General features: G+C 33.9%; 2 protein-coding genes across 2 annotated transcripts in view; one reads left to right on the top strand and one right to left on the bottom strand.

Annotated features, from left to right (window-relative positions):
- On the top strand, window positions 1–24946 carry LOC148954412 (THUMP domain-containing protein 1). The gene is made up of 2 exons (XM_089086469.1): window positions 1–429; window positions 24274–24946. The coding sequence occupies exons 1-2, from the start codon at window positions 97–99 to the stop codon at window positions 24898–24900; spliced, it is 960 nt and encodes a 319-aa protein (XP_088942595.1). The 5' UTR covers window positions 1–96; the 3' UTR covers window positions 24901–24946.
- mRpS34 (mitochondrial ribosomal protein S34) overlaps window positions 24898–26396 on the bottom strand; it is a 40439-nt gene continuing 38940 nt past the window's right edge. Inside the window, exon 5 of the mRNA XM_089086470.1 lies at window positions 24898–25146. Within this exon, the coding sequence (XP_088942596.1) occupies window positions 24937–25146 (210 nt within the window). The 3' untranslated portion in view covers window positions 24898–24936. The remainder of the gene's footprint in view (window positions 25147–26396) is intronic.

Here is a 26396-nt window from a genome sequence, read left to right as displayed (position 1 = left end):
TCATCGAGTGTTTTTCTCAAGATTTTAGTGACTTAACCTTTACATATGGCAAGCCTGCATAGAGTGACAAAGAGGTAGCTTTGAATAAAATTAGACATGGTTGGGGAAAGAAAAAGAAAAGCAAAAGAATATTATAAAAAATCCGCGAAGTCCATTAAACTGAAAGGAAAGCAACTATCACCTGGTCTGAAAGGTTTCTTGTGCACATGCAATAATGCTGAGAAACAATGTGTAAGAGAGGCATATAATATTCTGAATGAAGTTTCTGACAAACTATATGGCCTGGAAAAGAAGTCACTGGCTTGCTCTGAAGATATAGAATCTGATCTAGACTCAGAATTAAAGAGTTTGAGAACTATAGAAACAGAACAAAGAAGGTTTCAAGTTGTAGACAGTGGTGCAAACAATGTTGTCTTCATAAAAACCACAGTAAGTAGGCTATTAGCTATAGGAAATGACTAATTTAGGTTTCTTTTGCCTACAATACAGGAAAAGATATAAGTGTCATTCAGGACCAAGGAACCCTTAGAAGAAAATTCTGAAAATTTCATCAAAACTATCATAGATACTTAGGCTATTTAGCTTATTTCATTCCTAGGGTGTTGCTTCATTATCTCCCTGTCCCCTATGGATAAATATACAGCCTGGTAAATTTGCAGTGAGCCTTATAGGCTAATTGAGCTAAGATGAAAGTGAAAATGGCATTTGATGCCTTTTTTTATGCTCTTTCATGATTCAAGAATTGCTTTGGGTAAAATTTTACCAAATCATATTATTGACTTACAAATAAAGTGAATATACCACTTGATGCCTTTTTTATGCTCTTTCCAAATATAAGGATCATTTTTGTCAGAAACAAATTTTACCCCCACCCTTATATATACCAATTCAGGGTATATATTTGCACATTAGGGGGGGATGGCGGCAAATTTTATTTCTGTTGTAATTGGGAGGTATGTTTAAACTTTACTCCCCCCCCCTAATGTGCAAATATATACCCTGAAGTGGTATATAGGGGTGGTGGTAAAATTCATTCCCAACAAAAATGATTATTATATTTGGAAAGAGCATAAAAAAAAGGTATCAAGTGGTATATTTGCTTTATTTGTAAGTCAATAATTGATTTGGTAAAAATGTACCTTGCTTTGGGGGTTAGTTGCATCTAGAGCCCTTAAAGGGGCCCTAAATGTATTTCATTTTTGTAACCACCATATTTCAAAATTACTTATTTATAACAATTCAAACCTCATTTATTAGACAACTCAAATATGAACCATTCTCTTACCATTTCAAGTTTTCAAATGCCATTAACAAAATAGTGCTGAATTGTGTGATTCCAAACTTTGCTGTCAACAATTCAGGGTATATATTTGCACATTAGGGGGTTAGGGGTGGGTAAATTTTATGGTAATTTGCAGTTGGTTATATAATTTAGCTAGGATGAAAGTGAAAGCATCATTTGATGCTTTTTTATACTCTTTAATTATTCATATAAAATACATTCAGGGCCCATTTAAGAGCTCAAGATGCAATTAGCCCCAGAAACAAATATTGAATTACCCCAGAAACAAATATGAAAGAGCATAAAAAAAGGCATCAAATGACATTTTCACTTTCATCTTAGCTAAATTATAAGGCCCACTGTAAATTTACCTACAGACCACTTTACATAGTCTAGATTATTCCCATGGTAAATTTGGTAACACTGCAGAAGATGGTAAATTGATACATAACCTAGTCATAGGATATAATTTAGCTAGCCTAGGAAGAAAGTGAATACATCACTTGGTACTTTTTTTTATTCTCTTCAAGTTTAATTATCACTCCCAAGGCAAAATTTATCAAAGGGGCTTAAAACAGCTCATAGGTAAAATTCTACTTTAGCTACTGTTGGCTATCTTGGGAAGGGGTTAGGTTAGGAAAATGAAACTTTCAGGGATGGGTTTACAAGCTAAAGTATGTCCCAGGAAAGTATTTTGAAGTACATACCTCCTCTCCTTCTCCCTCTAGGGGGTCCTGAAATTTGCCTACATGATAGAAATATACAAACTGGCCACTAGTTACAAAGTTACAAACAAACCTTTGACTTTAATTTAGTAATTAAAAATAATTGCATGAAAAATTGCTCCTGGCCTAGGAGCTGAACCCAAGATTCACATTCCCCTTCTATAAATAGGTTTTTTAAAATATATTTGATTGTTTTTTTTGGTTTCTGTTTTTACTTTTTACCAAAGCTTTTGATTCCAAATTTCATTTTGCCACACCTATTGAAATTTTGACTAAGCAACATTTTACCTTAATTTTCAGTTATCAGTTTCTTTTTCTCTGGCTTTAGTTCTGAAATGCAATTTATGTTATTTGAGTAGATTTTTAAGCAATAATAAAGGTTTTTCTTCTCAATTTATGACATGTTTTTGCAGATCTTTGAAACCTTTTAGCCTAAATTGGCATTGAGGAAAGCTTTGAAGCTGTAAACAATTTTATTGTGCTCTATATCAGCAATTAACTTGTTTTGCATGGTTTCACTTTTAAAATACACAAGTTATTATAGGTCAGGACCCTCTAGAGGGAGAACGAGTGGAGGTAGGTACTACAAAATACCTTCCCTTGACATACTTTAGCCTGTAGATCCAACCCTGAAAGTTTCATTTTCCTAACCTAACCGCTTCCCAAGATAGCCAAAAGTAGCTAAAGTAGAATTTTACCCAGCTCATATTTACCTACATTTAAAAATGTGTTTCTAAAAAAATACCTTGTGACAAAAAATTGACATTTGTAGCTGATTAAGGATGGTAATTTTTTTTCATTAGTCTTAACAGGAAAATGGTACTTTGAAAAAAAATTGCAAACTTTTTGAAGTCAGCATGAAACTCCTAAATAAAGGTGTCACAGAAAAACAAAAATTACACCAACTAGAATGATCATTGTTGAAAATCCCAATTTAGGAATTTTACAGCCCTCATCTAGAACAACAAGAAACATTACATTTTTCCTTAGGTGGCACTGATGTTTCCTCTTTGTCTTTTTTTTTTGTTCTGTTTTTTCTTTTCTTTTTTTTCTTTGTTGCTAACAGGCCCATGAAAAACCTTAGAGTTGTTTAAGGCCTCATTTAAAAGCTAATTTTTATATCTCAACTATTTTTAAAATATTTTTTTTGAATTTACATCATAGGCCTAGTCCAAAAACTATAGACAAGGTAATAAGCTACCTTTTGGGACCCTATTAAGGGTTCAAAATGGAATTTGCCCCAGAAGCAATTGTTAAATTTTGGAAGAGCATAAAAAAGGCATCAAGTGATGTATTCACTATCTTCCTAGGTAAATTTTAAAAATATTTAAAAATCTACTGAAGAGAGGCTCTTCTAAAGGGAAAATCTTAATAAAAAAAATTCACATCATTCCTTGTTTTATGCTATTTCCAAATGTCATGGAAAATTTTCTGACAATGCACCCCACTCCCTGGTGGTCTTATATGTAGCCCTGATAATACTTAAATTTAAAAGAAAATGCTGAAATAATGAAATTCAAACTTTACAATATACAGAATGTTTCTATTAATCCAATTACTACGTTTTATTCTATTGTTATCCACTTTTAAAGGTAATTTCAAATAATACTTTGTTAAATTAAACTATCAATGACAGACAAAGATAAATTCCACACTGTAATAATAGTTTCACTATTAATAATTATTAATAATTATAAGGACACAAGATCAGATTGAATTTATTGAGAATTACTTTATTAGGACTATATATGGGACCACCAAGGGGGAGGGGTGTATTATCTGAGTAGCAACTATTATATTGAAATTAGCATAAGATAAGGAATGTAATGCTAATGCTTTTTCTTTATTAAGATGTTTCCTTTAGAAACACCTCTCTCCTACACTGCTACTGTAAATTTGCTGTGGTTAACCATATCTAAAGGAAATAAACCAAAAGTACAAGTAGCACCATCAGTTCCATTTTTTTTTATGCTGTTCATGAATATTTTATTGCCTTTCATACAATGCCCTCTCTCCCTGCTGGTCCCTGATATAGCACTAATATACTTCTTAGTTCTTTTTGCATCTTGTGACACAGTATACCTTCCTTGTTAACCAGTTTTCTCACATTCTTGACCTGGTGAAAATGGCAAACTAAGAGATTTCAACACCCTATAGCTGTTACATAAAATTTTCATTTGAAATAATTTAAAAATGTACATAACAGGCTAGAATTACCAATCTTCTGAAAGAAATATCTGAACAAAATAAAAGTAATACCATTAGACTTCTTATTTTATGCTCTTCCCAAATGTCATGGCCACCTTTCTGGCAATGTACCTCACCCCTCTGATGGTCCTCAATGTAACCTTAGAGTATAAAAAATAGGCTATGTAAAAACTTGTTTTAACAAAGGACATATAATGTACAACTAGATTCAGTTAGTTAAAAAAATTATATTATTAGGGCTATATATGGGACTATTAGGTGATAATGCAGGGTGCATTGTAAAGTTAATGACTATCATATTGAAAAGGATCATAAAACACGGTTTCAATTGGTACTGCTTTTATTTTATAGAGGTGCTTCTTTCAAAAGAATGATAATTCTTGACTGTTAACAAAATGTGGATAACAATTGAAGAAAGTGCAATAATCTGATTAGGCTAAAAGAAACGTGTTGTATATTATAAAGTAAGAATTTTGTTGTTTTAGTGCTTTCTTTTAGTTTTTCATACATCCTAGCACTACATCTGAGACCATTGTGGGGTAAAATAAGTAATCTAATGTTGCTACTTTTATTTTATTATCATATTTCCTTTAGATGTGGTTAGCCACAGAAAATATACCATTGTCACTATATTCCAGAAAAGCAAAAACTAACATTTTACAATTGTTAATACCAATGAAGCTGCTAAGAAAAGAGACTAAAGAGTATAGAAAGGGGTGAAACCATACATTTTGAGGATTTTGACCCCTCAAAAGCGTATTTCTAAAGATACAAACTTCCTTTTTACATGAATAGATAGCTCAGTTATTCACTTTTCTTGGTGATTTTTTCCAATGACATCCATCAATTTGTTTCTTGGTGAGACCCAAAAATGTTTGACCTCTTCAAATGTCCAAAGTCCCCCTAACCAGGGGGTGACTTTGGACACACATGGGGGATTTCTGTACATTCATTAATTAATGCTTGTAATTATTGATTCAGATATTATTAACATTTAATTCAGATAATATACAAGTTAAATATAACATTAAATTTGTTTTATGGGAAATTGGGCTGAATCACAGCCAAATACAAGAGATTTGGCTGTTCGCCCAGTTCCTCCTACTGATACTGGTGCAGGAAGCTTCATAATAACGTCTTGAAAGTCAGTTTCTGTACAATCTTGACATTCAGGGAAGATGAACTTCCTACCAGACTTGCGCAGGTAGTTTATTTTTGCTACTCTGCCACTTATTTCTTCAATTTCACCAAAATAGTAAACAGCAGAGTTTTGCTTCTTTCCAACCATAAACCTCACAAGTACAAAATTTCCACAAGATAATTCTTCATCTGTCTCAAACTCACTGATACTTCCACAATGCAAAGACTGGTCATCTGACTCGTCATTGAGCTGTATATCTATGTCTGAAATGCTGTCTCTAATTTTGTCAGTAATGAGTGAAACCTTTGACTTTTTTAGCGACTTTTTCTTTTTCTTAGCAAGCTCAGTCTCTGCTTCTAGTGCTCTTTTTTCTGGCGTTTCTGTCAGAATTCTACTTTTGCCTTTTTTATGGTTTTTGCATGGACCCACTTGCATTTTTGCCTGTGGATATGGTCTGATGCTTTCAGGGGTTACTGCCGTAAGCAAGTTTGACTGCTGTTGACCCATCATGACAGGACATGAATCACAAAATAAACCAGGGTAAGGATCATCCATATTGGAAGTCTCTGGGGCATTCTGTTCGGCTGGATCTGGGCGGTTTGCCACCTCAGCGGGCAGAAAATCGACTTCTGTGAACACATTTGGATTTAAAGGCCAAATTCCTGCCTTCTCAAAACCAGCTGTGATGTTTTGAGGATTCAGCTTTTCCAGAAAGGGATACTTGCACAATTTCGCTATTTCATGCATCAGAATTCTCTGAACAGGGTTTAATTGCGTCCAATTGTCAAATGACTCCCTGATTGCATGCTTCAATGGTGCATACACTGAAACATCAAGGGGTTGGAAACGATGAGAGCAATGAGGAGAAAAAGGTCGGAGATAGATGTCGTAATCTTTGCGCAAAGAAACCACTTCTACTGAAATATGGCTGTCATGATAGTCAAGCAAGAGTAAAACAGGCTGTTCTTTTGCTGGGTTTGACATTTTTAAAAAGTGTTTCATAGAACGAAGGAAATAGTCCAAGGTCATCCATCCACTGCGATGGGCTATGCCAATGCATCCTGGTGGTCCATCTCGATACATCCTCTCTGGAGCTTTGACTTGGAAAAACAAACACTGGTAGAGTTGTCTGACCAATTGCAGATATAAAGCATAGCAGTATGGTATTTTCCCCTCTTTCTGCTGACACAGTCTGTGTCACCTGTTTTGCTCCCCTTTTAGCAATCACCTTTGAGGCCTGAACAACTGTGGGTACTCCTGTTTCATCGCAGTTCCAAATTCTACCAGGAGGAAAATGATACTTGCAATATAACTCCTGAAGATTTCTAAAGAAGACACCAATTACAACGGCATTAAAGCCAGCAGCACGAGCCCGGCTTGTATTTTCGGGTTTTCTGATGGACAAACTGGCGTTCCGCTTGATGAAACCTCTTAGCCAATCCACTCCTGCTCTCTCATTCAGTTTCCAGCTTGATAGGAATTTTATCTTCAATGTTATTGCCCATTGGTAGGCTAACTTTCTTGTTGCATAGGGAGTCAGCCCATGGTTAAACAGTGAGCATTTTTCGAGGTATGCAGCCAGCTCTTTCTCTTGTTTGGAAGTAAAAACAAACTTAGTGCTCTTCTGAACAATGTCATTGTCAAAATTGCTAGCACTAGCACCACTCTGCTCGAGATGTTGCATTTTTGCCTTGTATTGTTTTATGGCATCCACAAGCGTACTCTTCTTCAGGGAAAATTCTTCTGCGGTTGCTCGGAAAGATAACTGTGATGTTTTGAGGATTCAGCTTTTCCAGAAAGGGATACTTGCACAATTTTGCTATTTCATGTATTAAAATTCTCTGGCCAGGGTTTAATTGCATCCAATTGTCAAACGACTCCCTGATTGCATGCTTCAATGGTGCATACACTGAAACATCAAGGGGTTGGAGATGATGGGAGCAATGGGGAGGAAAGGTTAGGAGGTAGATGCTGTTATCTTTACACAAAGAAACTACTTCTACTGAAATATGGCTTTCATGATAGTCAAACAAGAGTAAAACAGGCTCTTTTTTGCTGGGTTTGACCTCTTTTAGAAAGTCTTTCATAGAACAAAGGAAATTGTCCAAAGTCATCCATCCACTGTGATGGGCTAAGCCAATGCATCCTGGTGGTCCATCTTGATACATCCTCTCTGGAGCTTTGACTCTTGGAAAAACAAACACTGGTGGAATTGTCTCACCAATTGCAGATACAAAGCATAGCATTGTGGTATTTTCCCCTCTTTCTGCTGACACAGTCTGTGTCACCTATATCGTTTCCTTTTTATTAATCACCTTTGAGGCCTGAACAACTGTGGGTACTCCTTTGTCATTACAGTTCCAAATTTTACCAACAGGAAAATGATACTTGCAATATAACTCCTGAAGATTTCTAAAGAAGACACCAAGTACAACGGCATTAAAGCCAGCAGCACGAGCCTGGCTTGTATTTTCGGGTTTTCTGATGGACAAACTGGCGTTCCACTTGATGAAACCTCTTAGCCAATCCACTCCTGCTCTCTCATTCAGTTTCCAGCTTGATGGGAATTTTATCTTCAATGTTATTGCCCATTGGTAGGCTAACTTTCTTGCTGCATAGGGAGTCAGCCCATGGTTAAGTAGTGAGCATTTATCGAGGTATGCAGCAAGCTCTTTCTCTTGTTTGGAAGTAAAAACAAACTTAGTGGTCTCCTGAACAATGTCATTGTCAAAATTGCTACCACTAGCACCACTCTGCTCGAGATGTTGCATTTTTGCCTTGTATTGTTTCATGGGATCCACAAGCGTACTCTTCTTCAGGGAAAATTCTTCTGCGGTTGCTCGGAAAGATAACTTCCCATGTGTAAATTGAAAAACAGCACGCCTGACTAATTATGGATCAGGAGGACTATTCCCCTTTCAAATATAGTAGCAAGCCATCAGTAAAAGAAAATTATAATCGTCAGAATCTTAAGAGAACAACATGGAAATTAACACAGGTCACGCCATGCTTTGAGGCATAGAATGGAAAGATGCCTGCAGGCAGTGTAATGTTTAGTTTAACATTATAATACAAAACATTAAACAAAAAACTTTTAAAAAACCACATCAAACATTTGTTTATGTTCATTTTTCTTACGTTTCTACAAGTTGGACAAACATTTCGGGGGGTTTCAAACCCTCTACCCCCTTTGGTACAGCCTTAAACTCTACTGTTTATCTTTCTGATATAAGTAGGCCTTGAATAAATGTTTATTGTTCAACATAATAGTAAATCATTTAATAATAAGTATTATTTTTAAATATGCTGGGTGAAAATGAATTGAACTGATCTACATAGCTCTGAAGGTGGACTGTAAATCTAAGCTTATATAAATGTCACATGACTCCTTTTGAATTATCACTGTCTAATTATAAGTTCAAATCACATATATTATAAAACTAAACATTATAATACACAAGACAATAATCCATTGAATGTACACAATTCAGAGTATGTATTTTAAACAAGGAGGGGTTGGGTGGGGGGTGGGGGGTTATTGGTACACCAGTTAGAAAGTATTGAAGAATATTCGATTAAGATTAGCTTGAATATTTTTTCCATAGACAGTGACATGCCGAGACTATTTTAAACGCATAGACAGTCAAAAGTACACCTTAATTTCGGATAGAAATTAAAGGTTAAGCTTAGCCAAATCATAGATAATGCTGTCCAATCTTGAACCCAGGGTCTTAAAGTTGGAACAAAGTATCTAAATAATAGGCAGGCTTAATCTTGGACAACTTTGATTCAAGACAAAGATTGTTATACTGAGTAGTTGTGTTTAAATAGGCTAGGCTGTAAGGCAAGGGGTAACTTTTGTCTAAGTGTAAATGTTGAAAACAAAGTTTGATAGTCAAAACAAATCACTTCAGTTTCTCTATAAGACAACAGGGATACAGTCAATTTTACCAATATTCTGCTTCCAGCTACATATAGTTCCATTTTCCAACTTATGAAAGACTTCCGTCAGAACAGGGCGAAACCGGACACCACAAAAAGTGTCCGGAATCACCCCCAAAAAAGTGTCCAGAGTTACCCCATGTTGACGCCATTTTGAAATTTGGTTTTTTCGTAGATAACGGCCTGATATTTACTGATGAAAATTGCCATTCAAATAGCAGGGGCATACCTTGTCTGATCCTTCTAACTTATGGCCCAAGAGCTACAATAACTTAGAAAATATAATTATAGAGACTACATGTGTCAGGATTTCCAGCAAGCATATAAAAATTTCCTTACCTCTTTTTTCGGTTGTCTTTTCTCCAAAATTTAAAACTTGCGCCAAATGTGCGTTACATGAAGGGCACCTAGCGGGAATGTTTTGAAAGGATTAGCTCAAAAACTTTAGACGACAGGTCAAATGTACGGAGTCGCCCCCGTGCGGTATCGCCCCTCTCTCCCCTAGTGCTATTGTGAATTTAATGGCAATATGTAAAATAGACTATAAATTTATCCATTTCCATAAAATGAAGTAATGCATATTTATGATTGTTTTAAAGTAGTTTTTAAAACAATGGCTTGCCTAAACTCCAAAAATAAATTATTTTGTCAAATCTCTTGGCACTTATTGCTCAACTTTTCAAATATATCTTTTCATTATTCCCCCCCCCCCCTGAAAATCCTGCATAAGTGCCTGCTGCAGAATAGCCTTAGAAATAGGGAAGAAATAGAGATAGGAGCCTGAAAAACATGTCCAGGGCATAATTTAGGCTTTAAACCATTTCTAATAGTTGTATTCTCCCAAAAACAGATATTTTCCTAGATATTTGAAAACCTCTAATCTAGAAATTGACTAGACCTGAGAAATTTATGATGCTCAACAGGCTTGTCAGTTCACAAAAAGAGGGGGATAAAAAATATTTTTCAGAATCTAATGGTGTCAATAATAAATATAAAAAAGTAGTTTTTCAATGAGCCCCCCTCCCAAAAAAAAACAACAACAACAACATTGTACTGGTGGAAATCTAGGGTGGGGGACTAATGCTCTCATCTTAGTTGGCACCCATGAGGCTCAATGTTCCTTGGGTTTTTTGTGTGTTATAAATCTATTTCTGAAGTTTCATTTTTAAAACATAAAGTTTGTATAAGTTCTTCAAGGTCAGTCCCTTTTGTAGGGCAAAGAGGTAGATGAGGACACTTCAAAGGATCTTTCAATGACAAAGTTTAGGTTCTGAGAACATTTGTGGAAGTTTAATTCATTTTAATCCAATTCTTGCCAATATAGCAAAAAGCCTCTTATCTAGTATTTTTCTTTAGGTAATCCTCAAGACCATAGAACTATTGGAAGGAAAATCTGGGAATTTCTGTGTTTCTGAAGTTTGAGTACAAAGAATATGATTGTTTTCCTGGTCTAGCTTGTCGTGCATTTCCATGCTGTAACAGATTTAGTTTTAACATCAAGGGAGGAAAAGGCAACGTTTGTCCAAATCATAATCATGCATTAATCACAGACACATTTCTTTTCTAGGATTTTTTTTTATAAAGTATACAGTAGCCAATTCAACCCCCAAAAAACATTACCCATTTTTGACATATGAACAGCTAAAAAATTAGAAGATCAAGGGCTGTACCAAAGTCGTTTTTCTGGAACTGGGAAAACCGAAATTGGCAAATACACAATTTTAAGGAAATTTCACAGCTTGGTGTTAATGTGCTATAAATGCTAATCAAAATTTTCCAAATGTGCAGAAACTTTGCCCACTCCACACTATATCTTTTTTTCTTTTTATTTTTCACTGTGTTATGTGCTTAGCATCAACTCTATTCCAATAATACTCACAAAGGTGGAGCTAAAACTGCTCAAAAAGACATCGAGTGAAAATAGGTAATTAGTGAATATATTCATGGAAGAACAAGACTTATTTTTAGTATGGAAATCATTTTTGGGAACCAATACTTCTTCTTTGAGATTCCATAGGAAATTTCAAGGAGAAACAAAGCTAGTCTTGCCAGGAAGCAGTAGCATCATGGCAACTGTTGGAAATTTGAAATCTGTAACTGTTGGAACTAGTGGTTTCTATTGCTCCACAGCAAAGTGGCTCCCTAGATCAAGCCCTTTTCTCTTAAATATTAAAGAAAATTGTCACCGTTTTTTTTTTGCATAGAAAAAACGGCAGTAAAAGTAGATTAAAAATTGAGAAATCCCGATTTTTGTATAAGTTCTGATTTTATGCTAATCAACCTGGATGAATTTGAAAAGTTTTGGCTAATTTGTAAAATTTCAGACTGAGTTTGTTAAACCTGTATTAGTCCTGAAAAATTCTTGTCACTGTTAAAGGTGGTAGTGAATCTAAAATCATGATAAACCCTTTGCAATTAAATCAAGAAGAACCATAATTAGTTCTTAAAATGGCTCAGATAGATCATTAAATCAAAATAAATCCTTGATTCAAGAACTGCCAAGAAATTAATAAAAGTAAACTTATCATTAAGCAGATCAGAAAATAGCTACCAGAGTAGACCCTCAAAATGTTGCTCAATGATATCCCACATTCTTGAATCAAGCTTGTTTCAACCCCCTAAATTTGAAAATATACTTGAAATAAGGTTAAAAAACAAACCAATAGCAAGGTAAATCCTGTTTCCTCAGTATTGGTCAGCAGACTGCAAGGCCGTACCCAGGTTTTTTTTAGAGGGGGTCTTACTCAAAACAAATTTCGGGGGGGGGGCTACACAAAAAAAACTTAAAACAATTTTTTTTATCCATTTTTGTTACGTTTTTACAAGCCAGACAAATATTTCGGGAGGGGGGGGGGTCAAACCCCCTTAGCCCCCCCGCTGGGTACAGCCTTGGTAGACTGATATGAAGCCTAATTCTTGATTCAGACTTGTTTCCTTCTCTTATTTCATCTATCTTCTCTAGTTTTGTCTATCTCTTATCTCATTGACAATGATTTATATCAGCAATTATCCATTAACTTGCAAACAAAAAAACAAAAAAACAATTGCCTTTGAACAATTGTTGTTAGGATAGTTACTTAAAATCACAGTATTCTGGAATTGATGTTTCAGCTAATTCCAGATAGTATCACAAAGCTATAAAGGCTTAATTACTTCCTTTAAAATACAGAACTAAGGTCACCTGAAAAGCCATGGTTTATCAAACAGTTTGTGGTAACAAACTGTATAGTAAGAGCAGCTCATCTCAATAGTAACCGAAACTCTAAAGAACAGAATTTTGATATCAATATATACATCAAAAGAATTGAATTTTTATGCTGATTTTAAATATTTAAGTTTCATCAAGTTTAGTCTTACTTATCAAGAGTTACAAACCTGGAAAAATTTGCTCTATTTTTGAAAAAAGGGGAAAACACCCCTCAAAAGTTTTAGAATCTTAGAGAAAATCACACCATCAGTTTCAGTGTATCAGAGAACTTTATTGTAGAGGTTTCAGGCTCCTATCTGGAAAAAATGTGGAATTTGGTATTTTTTGCCAGAAGAAAGATCACAGACAGATGCGTGTTTATTTGCCCTTTTGTTTTTTACCAGGGGTCATCGTATCGACCCAGTGGTCCTAGAATGCCGCAAGAGGGCTCATTTAAACGGATATTAAAAGTTCTAGTGCCTTTTTTAATAAAAAAAAAGAATCACTTTTTACAAAAAAAAACACATTTTTGATGTCTTTTCATACTGCAGTCTTTTCAAAGATATTCGATTTTTGAATCAAACAATTTGTGGTAACAAACTGTATAGCAAGAGCAACTTGTCTCAATAGTAACCAAAACTCTAAAAACAAAAACAGAATTTCAATAGATACATCAAAAGAGTCAGTTTTTATGCTGATTTTCAATATATAAGTTTTATCAAGTTTACTTGTATCGATCAAAAGTTACAAGACTGAGAAAATTTGCTTTATTTTCGAAAAAAAGGTAAAACGCCCCCTAAAAGTTATAGAATTTTAATGAAAATCACACCATCAGATTCAGCGTATCAGAGATCCTTGCTGTAGAGGTTTCAAGCTCCTATCTGCAAAATTGTGGAATTTTGTATACAGTAAAGAATGAACATTATATTAAAAGACAATCATTAGAAGAACAAACCATTGCATACATTGAACTTAGTTAGCTGCCTGATTCTTTGAGAGTCGTTTCTTACTACTCCAAAGAAGAAAAAGCCATATGCTTTTTCCTGTTTGTAATCAGGGTTTACATAATCTGGGTCGTCAAACAGTTCGTGGTAACGAACTGTATTGTAAGAGTGACTCGTCTCAATAGTAATCCGGGATACAACAGTAGCTAGCAATCCGGGATGCAGCGGTAGCTATCAACCTAGTAAGAAAAAATCACGCCCCATAGTAAAAACTAAAGTAACCCATAACTCCTAAAAATACATTCAGATTAAAACAAGAAGTACACTATTAGGACCGCCTTGTCCAAAACCTCTATATACCAAACTTACTGTCCCTTAGCTTGAATAACAAGGAAAATATATTGGCCTGAAAATCAAGGAAATTGGCTGTAACCACAATATTCTCCACATACAACATGTTTTTTTTCTTTTCATTTTTGTTTCTCCTCAGCTAGCTGGGCACTGACAAATCATAGAGAGCTTTATAATAATGACTCATTTTAAAGGAAATTGCTACATCTAGTGCCTGTTGTAATTAAAAATAAAATAGTTTTTAAAATAGACTCAATTTTGACAAAAAAAACTGCATTTTTGATGTCTTTTCATACTGCAGTCTTTTCAAAGATGCTTTCTAATCTCCACAAGGTTTTCCAATAGTCAAACAGTTCGTGGTAACGAACTGTATAGTAAGAGCGACTCGGCTCAATAGTAACCAAAACTCTAAAAAACGGAATTTTGATACCACTAGATATATCAAAAGAATTTGATTTTTATGCTGATTTTAAATATGAAAGTTTCATCAAGTTTAGTTATACCTATCAAAAGTTACGAGCATGAGAAAATTTGCCTTATTTTCGAAAAAAGGGGAAACACCCCCTAAAAGTCATAGAATCTTAATGAAAATCACCCCATCATATTCAGCGTATCAGAAAATCTTACTGTAGAGGTTTCAAGCTCCTATCTGCAAAAACGTTAAATTTTGTATTTTTTTGTTGGAAGAAAGATCACGGATTCGTTTTAATTAGCCCTTTTTCTTTTTTTACCAGGGGTGGTTGTATCAACCCAGTGGTCCTAGAATGTTGCAAGAGGGCTCATTCAAACGAAAATCGAAAGTTCGAGTGCCTTGTTTAATCAAAAAACACGTTTTTTTTAAATATCACTTTTTACAAAAAAAACTGCATTTTTGATGTTTTTTCATACTGCAGTCTTTTCAAAGATATTTGATTTTTGAAGCAATTAAACAGTTCGTGGTAATTAAATGTATAGTTAGAGCGATTCGTCTCAATAGTAACCGAAACTCTAAAAAACGGAATTTTGATACTAATAGATACATCAAAAGAATCGGGTTTTTATGATGATTTTAAATATATAATAACCATATATGACGTAATGAGTAATTACATAAAAATTGAAAACATCAATTTTATTCTATTTTAGTTTTTGTTCAGAATCGATAAAGTTATAAACTGCAAAAACATTTATGGTATCTAAGCAATAATTTTAATCTTATAATTGAAACTGGAAAAATACCTGAAAATTTAAAAATTAGTTGGATTTTTGGTTCAATTTTTGATACTTGATGTGTTACTTAAACACAAAGTTTTAGAAGCAATTTAACCCCATAATAAAATTATTTATTGTAATAGTTTCACAAGTAAGAAAAAGGAAAATTAAGGATAAGAAAAGATATCAAAGTCGAGCTATACAGGTTGCTGGCAAAAGCAAAGGGAACTATGAGAAAAACAAGGACGTTCTCAAATTGATTGCCAAAAACTTATATAAGCAGGATGAGAAAACAGCAGCTCTAAAGAAACGTCATGTTTTAATCAAATTATATTAAGGAATCATTCCTATATTCAATATTGGGCCCTTACTACTGGCGGATTTGAACCCGCAGACCTCCAATCATGAGACACACTTTCATCAATTGTGCTCTAGTAAGGTATTCATTGATTTGATTTTTCCACAAAACTGTGTATATACCGATAAATAGATTTTGACAAACGTATTCTAATGACAATCTTTGACAATTTTTAATTGAATTGTTTCAAATTAGAGTATAGATAAAACTATTTTATCATAATTAGTTTTCATTTCTATATGTATACTCAACAAGACACATTTAGAGAACAAACTCTTGGCCATAATGACTGAACTATTAGTATAGACCGTAATAGGTATGAAATATTTGGAAAAATCACCATTAAAATTATAATGCGACACGCTTGTCTTTTAAGAATTTTACCAGTAAAACCGAATGCTGGTATCCGGGTTGCAGCGGTAGCTAGCAACTTAGTAAGAGACGATCACGTCCCATACTAAGAATTACCATAGCCTAACTCCTAAAAATATAGTCAGATCAAAACACAAAGTATACTATAAGAATTGCCTTGTCAAAAACCCTTATTTAGGATCAAATAGTTCGTGGTAACCAACTGTATAGTAAGAGCGACTCGTCTCAATAGTAACCGAAACTCTAAAAAACGAAATTTTAATATAAATAGGTACATCAAAAGAATCGGATTTTATGCTGATTTTAAATATATAAGTTTCATCAAGTTTTTACATTAAGGAACAAACCTTTGTAATTGAAGCAACAAAAGGAATCATTATCTACTTGATTATTTTAACCAAGGTTGAAGCGGTAGCTAGCAACCTAGTAAGAGACGATCACGCCCCATAGTAAAAACTAAAGTAGCCTAACCCATAACTCCTGAAAAAATATTCAGATCGAAACAAGAATTACACTATTAGAACCGCATTGTCCAAAACCTCTTTATAGCAAATTTACCGTCCCTCGGCTTGATAGCAAGGAAAATATATTGGCTTGAAAATCAAGAAAATTGGCTGTAACCACGATATTCTAAACATACAACATCTTTTTTTGTTTCTGTTTTTTTCTCCTCAGCTACCTGGCCACTGGAAAACGATAGAAAGCTGTAAAATGGCTCATTTTAAAGGAAATTGTTCCATCTAGTGCCTTCTGTAATTAAAGATAAAATATTTTTTTTTAAATAGAATCAATTTTGACAAAAAAAACTGCATTTTCATGTACAAGCTTGATGAATGACGTTATAATCGTTTATAGGTTATAACCATATATGCCGTAATAAGTGAATGCAAAATTTATACATGTTCATCTCTCGACAAGATAATTTTATGTTATTTTAATTTCAAGTTCAGCATCGCTAAAGTTATTATGTAAACTGCAAAAATATTTTGGTGTCTGAGCAATAATTTTAATTTTTTAATTATAACTAGAAAAATACCTGAAAATTTTAAAATTAGTTTTAGTTTTTTTTAGTTTTTATAATAAGGAATATGAAACAGTTCGTGGTAACGAACTGTATAGTAAGAGCAACTCGTCTCAACAGTAACCGAAACTCTAAAAAACGGAATTTTAATATCAATAGATACATCAAAAGAATCGGATTTTTATGCTAATTTCAAATATACAAGTTTCATCAAGTTTACTCATATCCATCAGCGTAAAGTGACGAGCCTGAGAAAATTTGCCTTATTTTCAAAAAAGGGAAAAACACCCCTTAAAAATCATAGAATCTTAATGAAAATCACACCATCAGATTCAGTGTATCAGAAAACCTCACTGTTGAGGTTTCAGGCTCCTATCTACAAAAATGTCAAATTTTGTATTTTTTGCCAGAAGAACGAACATGGAAGCGTGTTTATTTGTTTGCCTTTTTTCTTTTTACCTGGGATGATCGTATCGACCCAGAGGTCCTAGAATTTTGCGAGAGGGCTTATTTGAACAGAAATTAAAAGTTTTAGTGCCTCTTTTAATAAAAAAAAATAAAATAGAATCACTTTTTACATAAAAACTGCATTTCTGATTTCTTTTCATACTGCAGTCTTTTCAAAGATATTTGATTTTTTAATCCGGGTTGCAGCGGTAGCTAGCAACCTAGTAAGAGACGATCACGTCCAATGTTAAGAAATATAAAAACCCATAGATCCTAAAAAAAAGGAGTCAGATCGAAACAAAAAGTACACCATTAGAACCCCCTTGTCCGAAACCCCTGTATAGGAAACTTTCTGTCCCTTGGCTTGAACAGCAAGGGATATATATTGGTTTGAAAATCAAGAAAAGTGACAACTACTACAACATTCTGCCTAGACGGCATATTTTTTTCTTTTTTCTTTCTTCTTTTCCACATATAGCTTGGCACTGGAACATCGTAGAGAGTTGTTTAATGGCTCATTTTAAAGGAACTTAGTTGGGTAAAAAATCATTTATAACTAAAATAAGTTATTTCTAAGAGAGAATAAATTTTTCAATTAAAAACTGCATTTTTTATGTCTTTTCATACTGCAGTCTTTTCAAAGATATTTGATTTTTGTACATAAATCATAATCGTATACCATTATGTCTAATAATAACCATATATGTCGTAATATCTAACACCGATTGTGTGCTAACAACCATATATGACATAATGAGTGAAGTGACGTAAAAATTGAAAAAATAAATTTTTATTTTATTTTCGTTTTCAGTACAGAATCGCTAAAGTTATAAACTGCAAAAATATTTATGGTATCTAAGCAATAGTTTTAATCTTTTAATTTAGACTAGAAAAATACCTGAAAATTTTAAAATTAGTTTATTTTTTTTTATAGTAAGGAACAAACTTCCTGCCCATAGTAACTAAAATAAGATTAGAATTTCGTGTTAAAGATTGATCAATGATGTCATAATCGTAGGTTGTTGCCAGGTTGTCTCTTACTATTCCAATTAAGAAAAGCCATAGGCTTTTTCCTGTTTGTAATACAGTTACAGTAAAGAACTAACTTCCAGCCCATAGTAACTAAAATAATATTATAATTTCGTGTTAAAGATTTATCAATGATGTCATAAACGTAGGTTGTAGCCGGGTTGTCTCCTACTATTCCAATTAAGAAAAAGCCTATGGCTTTTTCCTGTTTCTAATACAGTAAGGATTTCATCCGGGTTGCACCGATAGCTAACAATACAGTAAGGATTTCATCCGGGTTCCACGGTAGCAAACTACATAAAGGAGTGATACTATAAATGTGATTTATTGATAGCTGAATATCAAGCTAAAAGTTTTTTTTTTATTCTTGACTTTTGTGTTTCGTAAAAATAAACGTAAACATTTCGTCGGTTGGATGTTCCTTTGTAAAAATCACCGATTCAAGTAAATTATGGGTCTGAGGAAACCCACCTTAAATGTGCGATTTTGCATAGGTGTATATCTGCTCTAACTTAATAGTAGTTACTAAGAACTACGTAATTATTATTAGTTTTTCCTTAACGAAAGCCCGTCTTCAGATGTTCTCTAATTTTATCTCTAAACTGAAAGCTTAGCAACTTACCTTATCTTAAATTAGCCATTTTGTATAGATCTAAGGAAATGAAGTTGTCTCTTATTAACAAGACGAGATGGACTAATTGGGGCAGGGGTTTTTAAATCCCTTACTATCACTTAGAATTATCACATTTAAACAGTTTCTTACCCGTGTGAACTGTTTGATGCTTATCCAAAGAACCTGAAGCACAATATCTCTTCTCACATACATCACATTTATAAGGTTTCTCACCTGTATGCAGTCTTTGATGTATCTTTAAAGAGTCCGATCAAGAAAAACTCTTTACACACATCACATTCAAACGGTTTCTCACCCGTATGCAGTCTTTGGTGTATATTTAAATAGGACGCTTGAGAAAATCTCTTTTGACACATATCACATTTATAATGTTTTTTCCCTGAATGAATTTTTTGATGTCTTTCCAATTTTGAATGTAAGTGAAATCTTTTATCGCATATAGCTGAATCGCAGATAGCTGAATATCAAACTAAAAGATATTTAAATTAAAGAACGATCTGTAGTCAAACAGTTCGTGGTAACGAACTGTATAGTAAGAGTTCATAAAGGATCGATACTATAAATGGGAATTGCGTAAGTATCATTGGTATCACGCTTTTATTGATAGCTGAATTACAAACTAAAAGAAATCAACCTCGGATGGGCTTGAACCACCAACCTTTCGGTTAACAGCCGATCCTGCTAGCCACTGGCGCCACGACATTACTAATTATAACAAACCATTGAAGAGCAAACATTGAACTTAGTTAGCTGTCTGATTCTTTGAGGCGTGTCTCTTATTATTCCAAAGAAGAAAAAGCTGTAGGTTTTTTTCTGTCTGTAATTAGGTATTGTCTGGGTTGCAGCCTAACCAATAATACTAATTTCTTAATTAAAACTGAAAAAATACCTGAAAATTTTTGAATTAGTTTTGTTTTTTGTCTCCTGGAACCAATTTTTTTTTTGCTTAACCCGTAAAGTACATATCTCTATAGTGTCGTCCTATCAATATCTCTGCCCTTTTCTATAGCACTATAGCAGAAAGTGTAATTTTTAATACTATAAAAAGCATTTGGATATAGGTATGTAAAATAGAGTAATTCTTTTAGGGGTTTTAACAAAAAAGTTGATTTGTGAATTGTAACTAGAATAATTCCTGTAAATTTAAACAAAATAATTTTATTTCATCTCAGTTCAAAGTTATTAATGTATCCTGGAACCAAACTGTTTTGGCTTAACCTGTAAAGTACGTATCTCTAAATTGCTGTCCTATATTTTTCCAAAGAAAAAATTCATTTTTTTTAAAGTTTAGTTTTCAGTTCATAATCGCTAAAGTTATTATGTAAACTGCAAAAATATTTATGATATCTAACTAATAATACTAATGTATCAATTGAAACTAGAAAAATACCTGAAAATTTTAAATTTCAGTTTGTTTTTTGTCTCCTGGAACCAAAATTTTTTCTCACCTCAGTTCAAAGTTATTATTGTATCCTGGAACCAAACTTTTTTGGTTTAACCTGTAAAGTACGGCAAAACAGGAAGCATAGAACATTTTTTAATTTTGTTATTAACTAGGCTCAGACTTTTACTTGATAAGGTCTCAAAGGCAGTATATTTGGAAAAATATTCACGTGGAACATGTTATGAAGTGTAATGAATCCCTATTTTTCTTGTGTTCCCTATCTTACTTGTTAGCGCTGGCGTTGTGTGAAATGTGACTAATTCCAGTCATAATTCTTACCAAATTTATGTCAATTCTTTTTTTAGAGCTGGTTAAAAGAAATAATTAAAAAAGAAAAAATAGCAAGCAAGGCAGTTCTATATTAATGGGTTAGTATGTGACTCCAAAACGTAAGGAATAAAATGTTATCAGCACTATGGCTATGGAAAAAACCTATGGCTTTTTCTTAATTGGAATAGTAAGAGACGACCTTGCTACAATCTACGATTATGACATCATTGATCAATCTTTATCATGATTCTGGTAGCAACTTTTTTCTTATGTCATTTTTTTCAGGTAAAAATCCCCCCCTCCTCCCCTGATATTGAAGGTGCTTTTACTTCCTAAAACCTATCAGTTCAAGATTCTCTTGTTTTAAAACTTTCGAGAGTGGAAATGAATGCACCCTCCTCCACATCTTCAAATAGGACAGAAATGGAATCATTGAAGAATAAGAAGGTAGATATATAGTGAATATAATTTCCTGAATAAAAACAAACCATTGAAAAAGAAAATAAGACTTAGAGCTTTTTATAATGATATTCGTGCTATAGTTAGATAAGTCAAATTGGTTGTAGTTTGGTCATGGAATTTGATGGTGGGGGATCCACTCCAGGAATCATTTATTTATTTTAATTTTTATTTCCAGTATTCAATTGAAACTCTGATTCTCTTATTTGTCATTGAAGTGCCTAATAGGCGCTGATAACGTTTTATTCCTTACGTTTCGGATTCACATACTAACCAATTAATATAGAACTGCCTTACTGACTTCTTGCTATTTTGTTTTTCTAATTATTTCTTTTAACCAGCTTCAAAAAAAAAGAATTGACATAAATGTGGTAAGAATTACGACTGAATTTAGTCACATTTCACACAACGCCAGCGCTACTTGTGGGACATTTATCTCTGCATCAGCACGCTGTACAAAATGTCTGCTCAGAATAGAATAAAGTGAATTTAAACAAAACATGTATATGTGTCTTACCATTTAGAAATTGTGGGTGCACGTACAAGCGGTACCAACCCATTCTCATTCTCAACACAATTTCTATTGTTATGAGTTTTATCATGCAGCACTAGAAGACCAAGCTTCGTTTGTAAAGGGAATTATTTACATAAAAATAGTATTCAGTGTACCCCCTCCTCCAGAAATGTATACCCTCTCCCCCTACCCTGATTTACACAAAAAACGTTTTAGTGATTTTTATAGAACTAGTTTTTTCTTTTTTTTTAACAAAGATACAAAGGGGAAGGTAGTTTTTGAAAGGAGTCAATTTTCCGTTCCAGTTAGTATCACTGGCAATCTTTAATTAATTTAATGTTTCTGCCTCAATGATGCCAAGAACAGTTCAGATTTTCTGGATATTCTTTGTCAAACAATGCTGAATGGATAAGTTAATAATTCAACTTTAGTTTTTGAATAGTTTTAATTTAGATATAGAGCCACTATTAAAATGTGAGGAATATGTCAGGATATAATATTACACAATCTGTGGTAATTGTACAGCAGCATTAGTGGTGAATCTGTCTGGAAAAAGCCGAGTGTATGCAACAACTACCTTTGCCCACCTGATAGCTTGTTTTCACTATACGGTACTACTGTTGCCTGCAGCAGCTCATTGCTGACAATTTTAAAAGCCCAGCATTAGTACTTATTTTTATACTTGTTTATAATTGGGTGCTAAACTTGGCCCAACACTCTATGCAGGCGGCCAGCCCTGTTAGGCTTTGGACTGGACGCTTCTTTGCCTGCAATTTCTGCCAACCTGGCGACTAACACACGAGTATTTGTCTAATTTGAGAGTCATAGCTACTCCAGCCGTTTGCCCAGGCCATTTACAAAAATACTTGGAATCTTTTAGGTCTTACCGTTTACCTGCGAGCCCAGGGGACTTTTAGGACTCCAGGGGACATGGTAGTCTGCCCGAGACTCTCGGCAGGCAAGCCTATTAGGCTTAGGTCACTTGTTCGTCTGTGAGTTTAAGAAAATTCAGTCCCCTCCTTTTGCATACAAGTCCAGTCTACATTGTTTGTCATGAGTCAACCCAGAAATGTTGACCATCCCTATAGTTCTATGACTATCTAACTTAGTTCTACCCCAAGTTGGATGAATGGATGATAGACTATCTATCAACAAGTGAAAATAACATCATTTTTAGACATTCCTGAAAAAGGCTTATGTCAGCTTGCCTCTACACTCAGACTATCTGTCTTGGCTTTTTTCAAATTAGCCATGTATTGATGGCAACTTGATTAGAATTCAAAAATCAACAGAAAAAACAATTGCGTAATGTCTTTAAATTCACCAAGTAGCATGTTTGTCAAATCTTCACTACCACTTGAATAGCACTTACCTCAATAGCAACCCCTACCCCTCTTGCCCTCCCCCCCCCCCCCAATAAAAAGACTCTAGCTACGCCCCTGTCTATATAAAACCAAGTCATATTCATTTAACTGAAGATTATACTTATTTCTAGCAAATTTAAAAAGCTTTAACTTATTGCCATCACACCTATTCATTGGAAAATTACCCCTTGTCAAAATTGACTGGTGTCCTTATTTTGGGCTTTAAGAATAGCCAAAATGCTCATTTCAACCATATCCTCTTTTTTCACCTCAGGTCCAACCATCACTTGCTAAAGAAAGGGATATTGTTTGTGCACTTACTTCTACATAATCAAAAAGCTGCATTTATAACAGGGAAGTCACATGCAGTAATCTCAGTTGCATAACACCTGTAGTTCTCATCAATATTTTAAACTATTATTCTGACCAGTTGATAATGTTTTAGTAGTTTCTGACATATAATTGATTTCGACTTTTACATAGCCAACCTTCAATTACTACACATAAAGTTTCATTTCAGTGGCAGATCTTATTTTAGGACTAGAGAGTTATGAGTGAAAATTTAACTTCTTGTATATTAATTAATTTTAGAAAACACTTTACATACTTCTTAAGCACATTTTTTCTATAGAAATCTGAAATAGGTCTACTTGTTAAAATATTGCATGACTTATTATATTAAAATATGCTGTAAATAAAGTTTTATGAGGAAAATAATGTGGTTCTAGGAAATGAAGATGCATTGACAGAATTGTCATGCTCAGGTTAATAATTGGAAGTGCTTCAATTATCAGACCCTTGTAGTAGAACTCATTTTTTTTTTTTTTGGGGGGGGGGGGGCTTTTGTTTGAGAGACCAATTTGAAGAACTTTGCGCCACAATTTTAATAGGTTTTTTATCAACTTGTTTATTTTTACAAAAAATACTGGGAGGAGGGCTAACCTCAAATGCAGTGCCTTTGCCTTAGCATCTTCACATGAACAGGAATTGTAAAAAATATTTAAAAGACTAGGTATGTATTGTGCAATGTTTCAATATTGTGTAGCAATACAGCAGAGTAATGAGGTCAAGAAGGAGTTGTTCAAAGTAAATGACAAATAAGCTCGTCTTGGATAATTTTGATAATCCTTATAATGCGTTTTCAATTTTTGAGGTCCAATTCCTTTGAAGTCCCATTTGCTTACATTCGCTTCGAAAGTCGCAAGACACTTTGAAGTAAGTTCTTTTTGTTAGTGTAAGGGACTCAAAAGGTAGTATTTGCCTAAAGTTTGTAGGATTTTTATGAAGGTCAAAATTTGTACTAACTTTTCTTGACAAGGGAGATGAAATCTGAATTTCTTGGTTTTATGTAAACCCTCTGTTGATTTTTATCAAGAATTGCTCTTTTTAGGTCCCTTCCCCACTTGAGGTAGCCCGAAAATTAATAAATGAGATCAAGGAAAATGGAGAACAAAAAACCCGATTTCTTCTCAGACTTCTCCCTGTTGAGATAACCTGCAGAGCATCTATCGAAGAAATTAAGAAGGCTTTGCAACCTATCGTCGCAGAACACTTTAAAGATGCCAAAAACTTTCATATTCAAGTTCATGCAAGAAATAGCAACATAAAAAGAGATAACATACTCCCAGAATTGCTGTGTTTATTTCAAGAAATTTACCCACATTTAACTGGAACTTTAGTCAAACCTCATAAATCTCTTATTCTTGAAATTATCAAGAGTACAGTATGTATATGTGTTGCTGAAGAGTATGATGAAAATGCTAAATACAATTTAATAGAATTGAGCAAAAAATGTCTGCAAAGAAACATGGAAATAAAAGAAAAAGTGCCACCCTATGGTGAAGATGAAACAGAAAAAGGAGAGACGGTGAAAGTTGAAGACAAAAAAGGAGGAGGTAAGCCAGTGGAGGTTGAAGATAAGCCAGAAAAAGGAAAGACATCAGAAATAAATAACGTGAAAGATCAAGAACAGCCAAAAACAGCTGAAGAGAATACAGACAAAGACAGTGAAAAATAAGGCTTTCCCTTTTTATTTGACTATGAATAAAAAATCTCAACTTTGAGCGTTAGTGTCTTGTATACCATGATATAATCGAGACAATGGGTTTAGTTTGGAGGGATTTAAGTTAATTGGTACAGTTGGCTCTTCTCCTGATTTTGCTCTACGAGCTCTTGATGGAAAAGTTGTTTCTCTAATAATCATTTCCATTGAAATATTTTCCGTATCTTCTCCACGCGCAGCACGTCTTTGAGCACATAGTATCTAAAATTGAAGAAAATTATGACTTAAGTAACTTTGTTTAATGGCAGTTTAAATTTACTTAGCACTAAATAAAAACCTTGTTATGTTTCAATGCTTCTAATTGTACATTATTTTAGCCAGCCAGATTCCTCTGGCAAGCGAAACCTTTTCCTGAGGCATTAACACATGTCTCGAGCATTAAATAAACTATCCAGAGTTGATGAAGAAAGTTCCAAAAGTGGAAGAACTGCTTCTTTATTGAAAATATACCAGCTTCTTTGTATACTCTAATCTCGCAGGTTAAGCCTGCTAATGCTCAGAACATTTTTGCAAGGAATCATCTTGATTGGCTGCTATTACAAATTAATTATCGTGATTTAGAATATATATATATATATATATATATATATATATATATATATATATATATATATATATATATATATATATATATATATATATATATATATATATATATATACATATATAAATAAGTCGAAAGGTTAAACAAATATGCCCCAGAAATAACATGACTCCCCATAGCCCCTGAGGCAAGGGTCGTAACATGTAATTTGCATGTTTTCTTCGCATAAACCTTGTTGGGGGACCCAGAAATGGGCCAAAAACTAATTTTATTTCTGATTATTGGATTTCTAGAGAGCTCTTGCATATTTTACACTATGCCAAGATTCCCGACCTTTCCAAGAGCATACTCTGGAAACAACACACATATCCAAGTATATCAAAAGACGATAGTGCACCTAGTTTTCAAATTATTTACAGTATATCGGGAATGGTTTAAGGGACAAGTTGAAACTTTGAGGGAGCCTTGAAGGGGAAAGTGGGCTTCAATTTTTGGATAAGGGGGGGGCAAGGTACGTCGAAAGATAATATGAGTATCCAGTTCATCGAAATACCATGCCTGAGATATCTTTGAAATGGCTTGGATGGAGTCGAAACTTTCAGGTACTGTTGAACAAAGGAGTGGCTGAGTCTGACCAAGGGAAATTGGAATTCAGCATTCGAGGAGGGAGAAAAGACTAAACGATTTTGTGTCTAATCCAGACAAAACAATGTCGTTTTTTTAAGCTCTTATGGGACCCATAATTTATGTACGATTAAGTCGCAAGATAAAACAGAAGGCACTATGCGGTGCCAGATTGTCAAATGGCGTACATTATATATCTCTCGGAACGGCTAAAATATTAAGTGGAAACTTTGAAGGTATGATTCAACTAAATCAAAGACATACAATACGTGCATCCAGGTTG

This window comes from Artemia sp. Qi Xiang Cuo, chromosome 3 (assembly GCF_049724085.1).
Source record: "Artemia sp. Qi Xiang Cuo chromosome 3, ASM4972408v1, whole genome shotgun sequence".
Classification (NCBI taxonomy): Eukaryota; Metazoa; Arthropoda; class Branchiopoda; order Anostraca; family Artemiidae; genus Artemia; species Artemia sp. Qi Xiang Cuo.
This window is presented reverse-complemented; position numbering and strand designations above follow the sequence as displayed.

Bases quoted from the DNA above. Each gene is read 5' to 3' on its own strand.
- LOC148954412 (XM_089086469.1), top strand. From the start codon at position 97: ATGGTTGGGGAAAGAAAAAGAAAAGCAAAAGAATATTATAAAAAATCC. The intron at 430-24,273 runs GTAAGTAGGCTA...TGCTCTTTTTAG, and splicing joins TTGTCTTCATAAAAACCACA to GTCCCTTCCCCACTTGAGGT.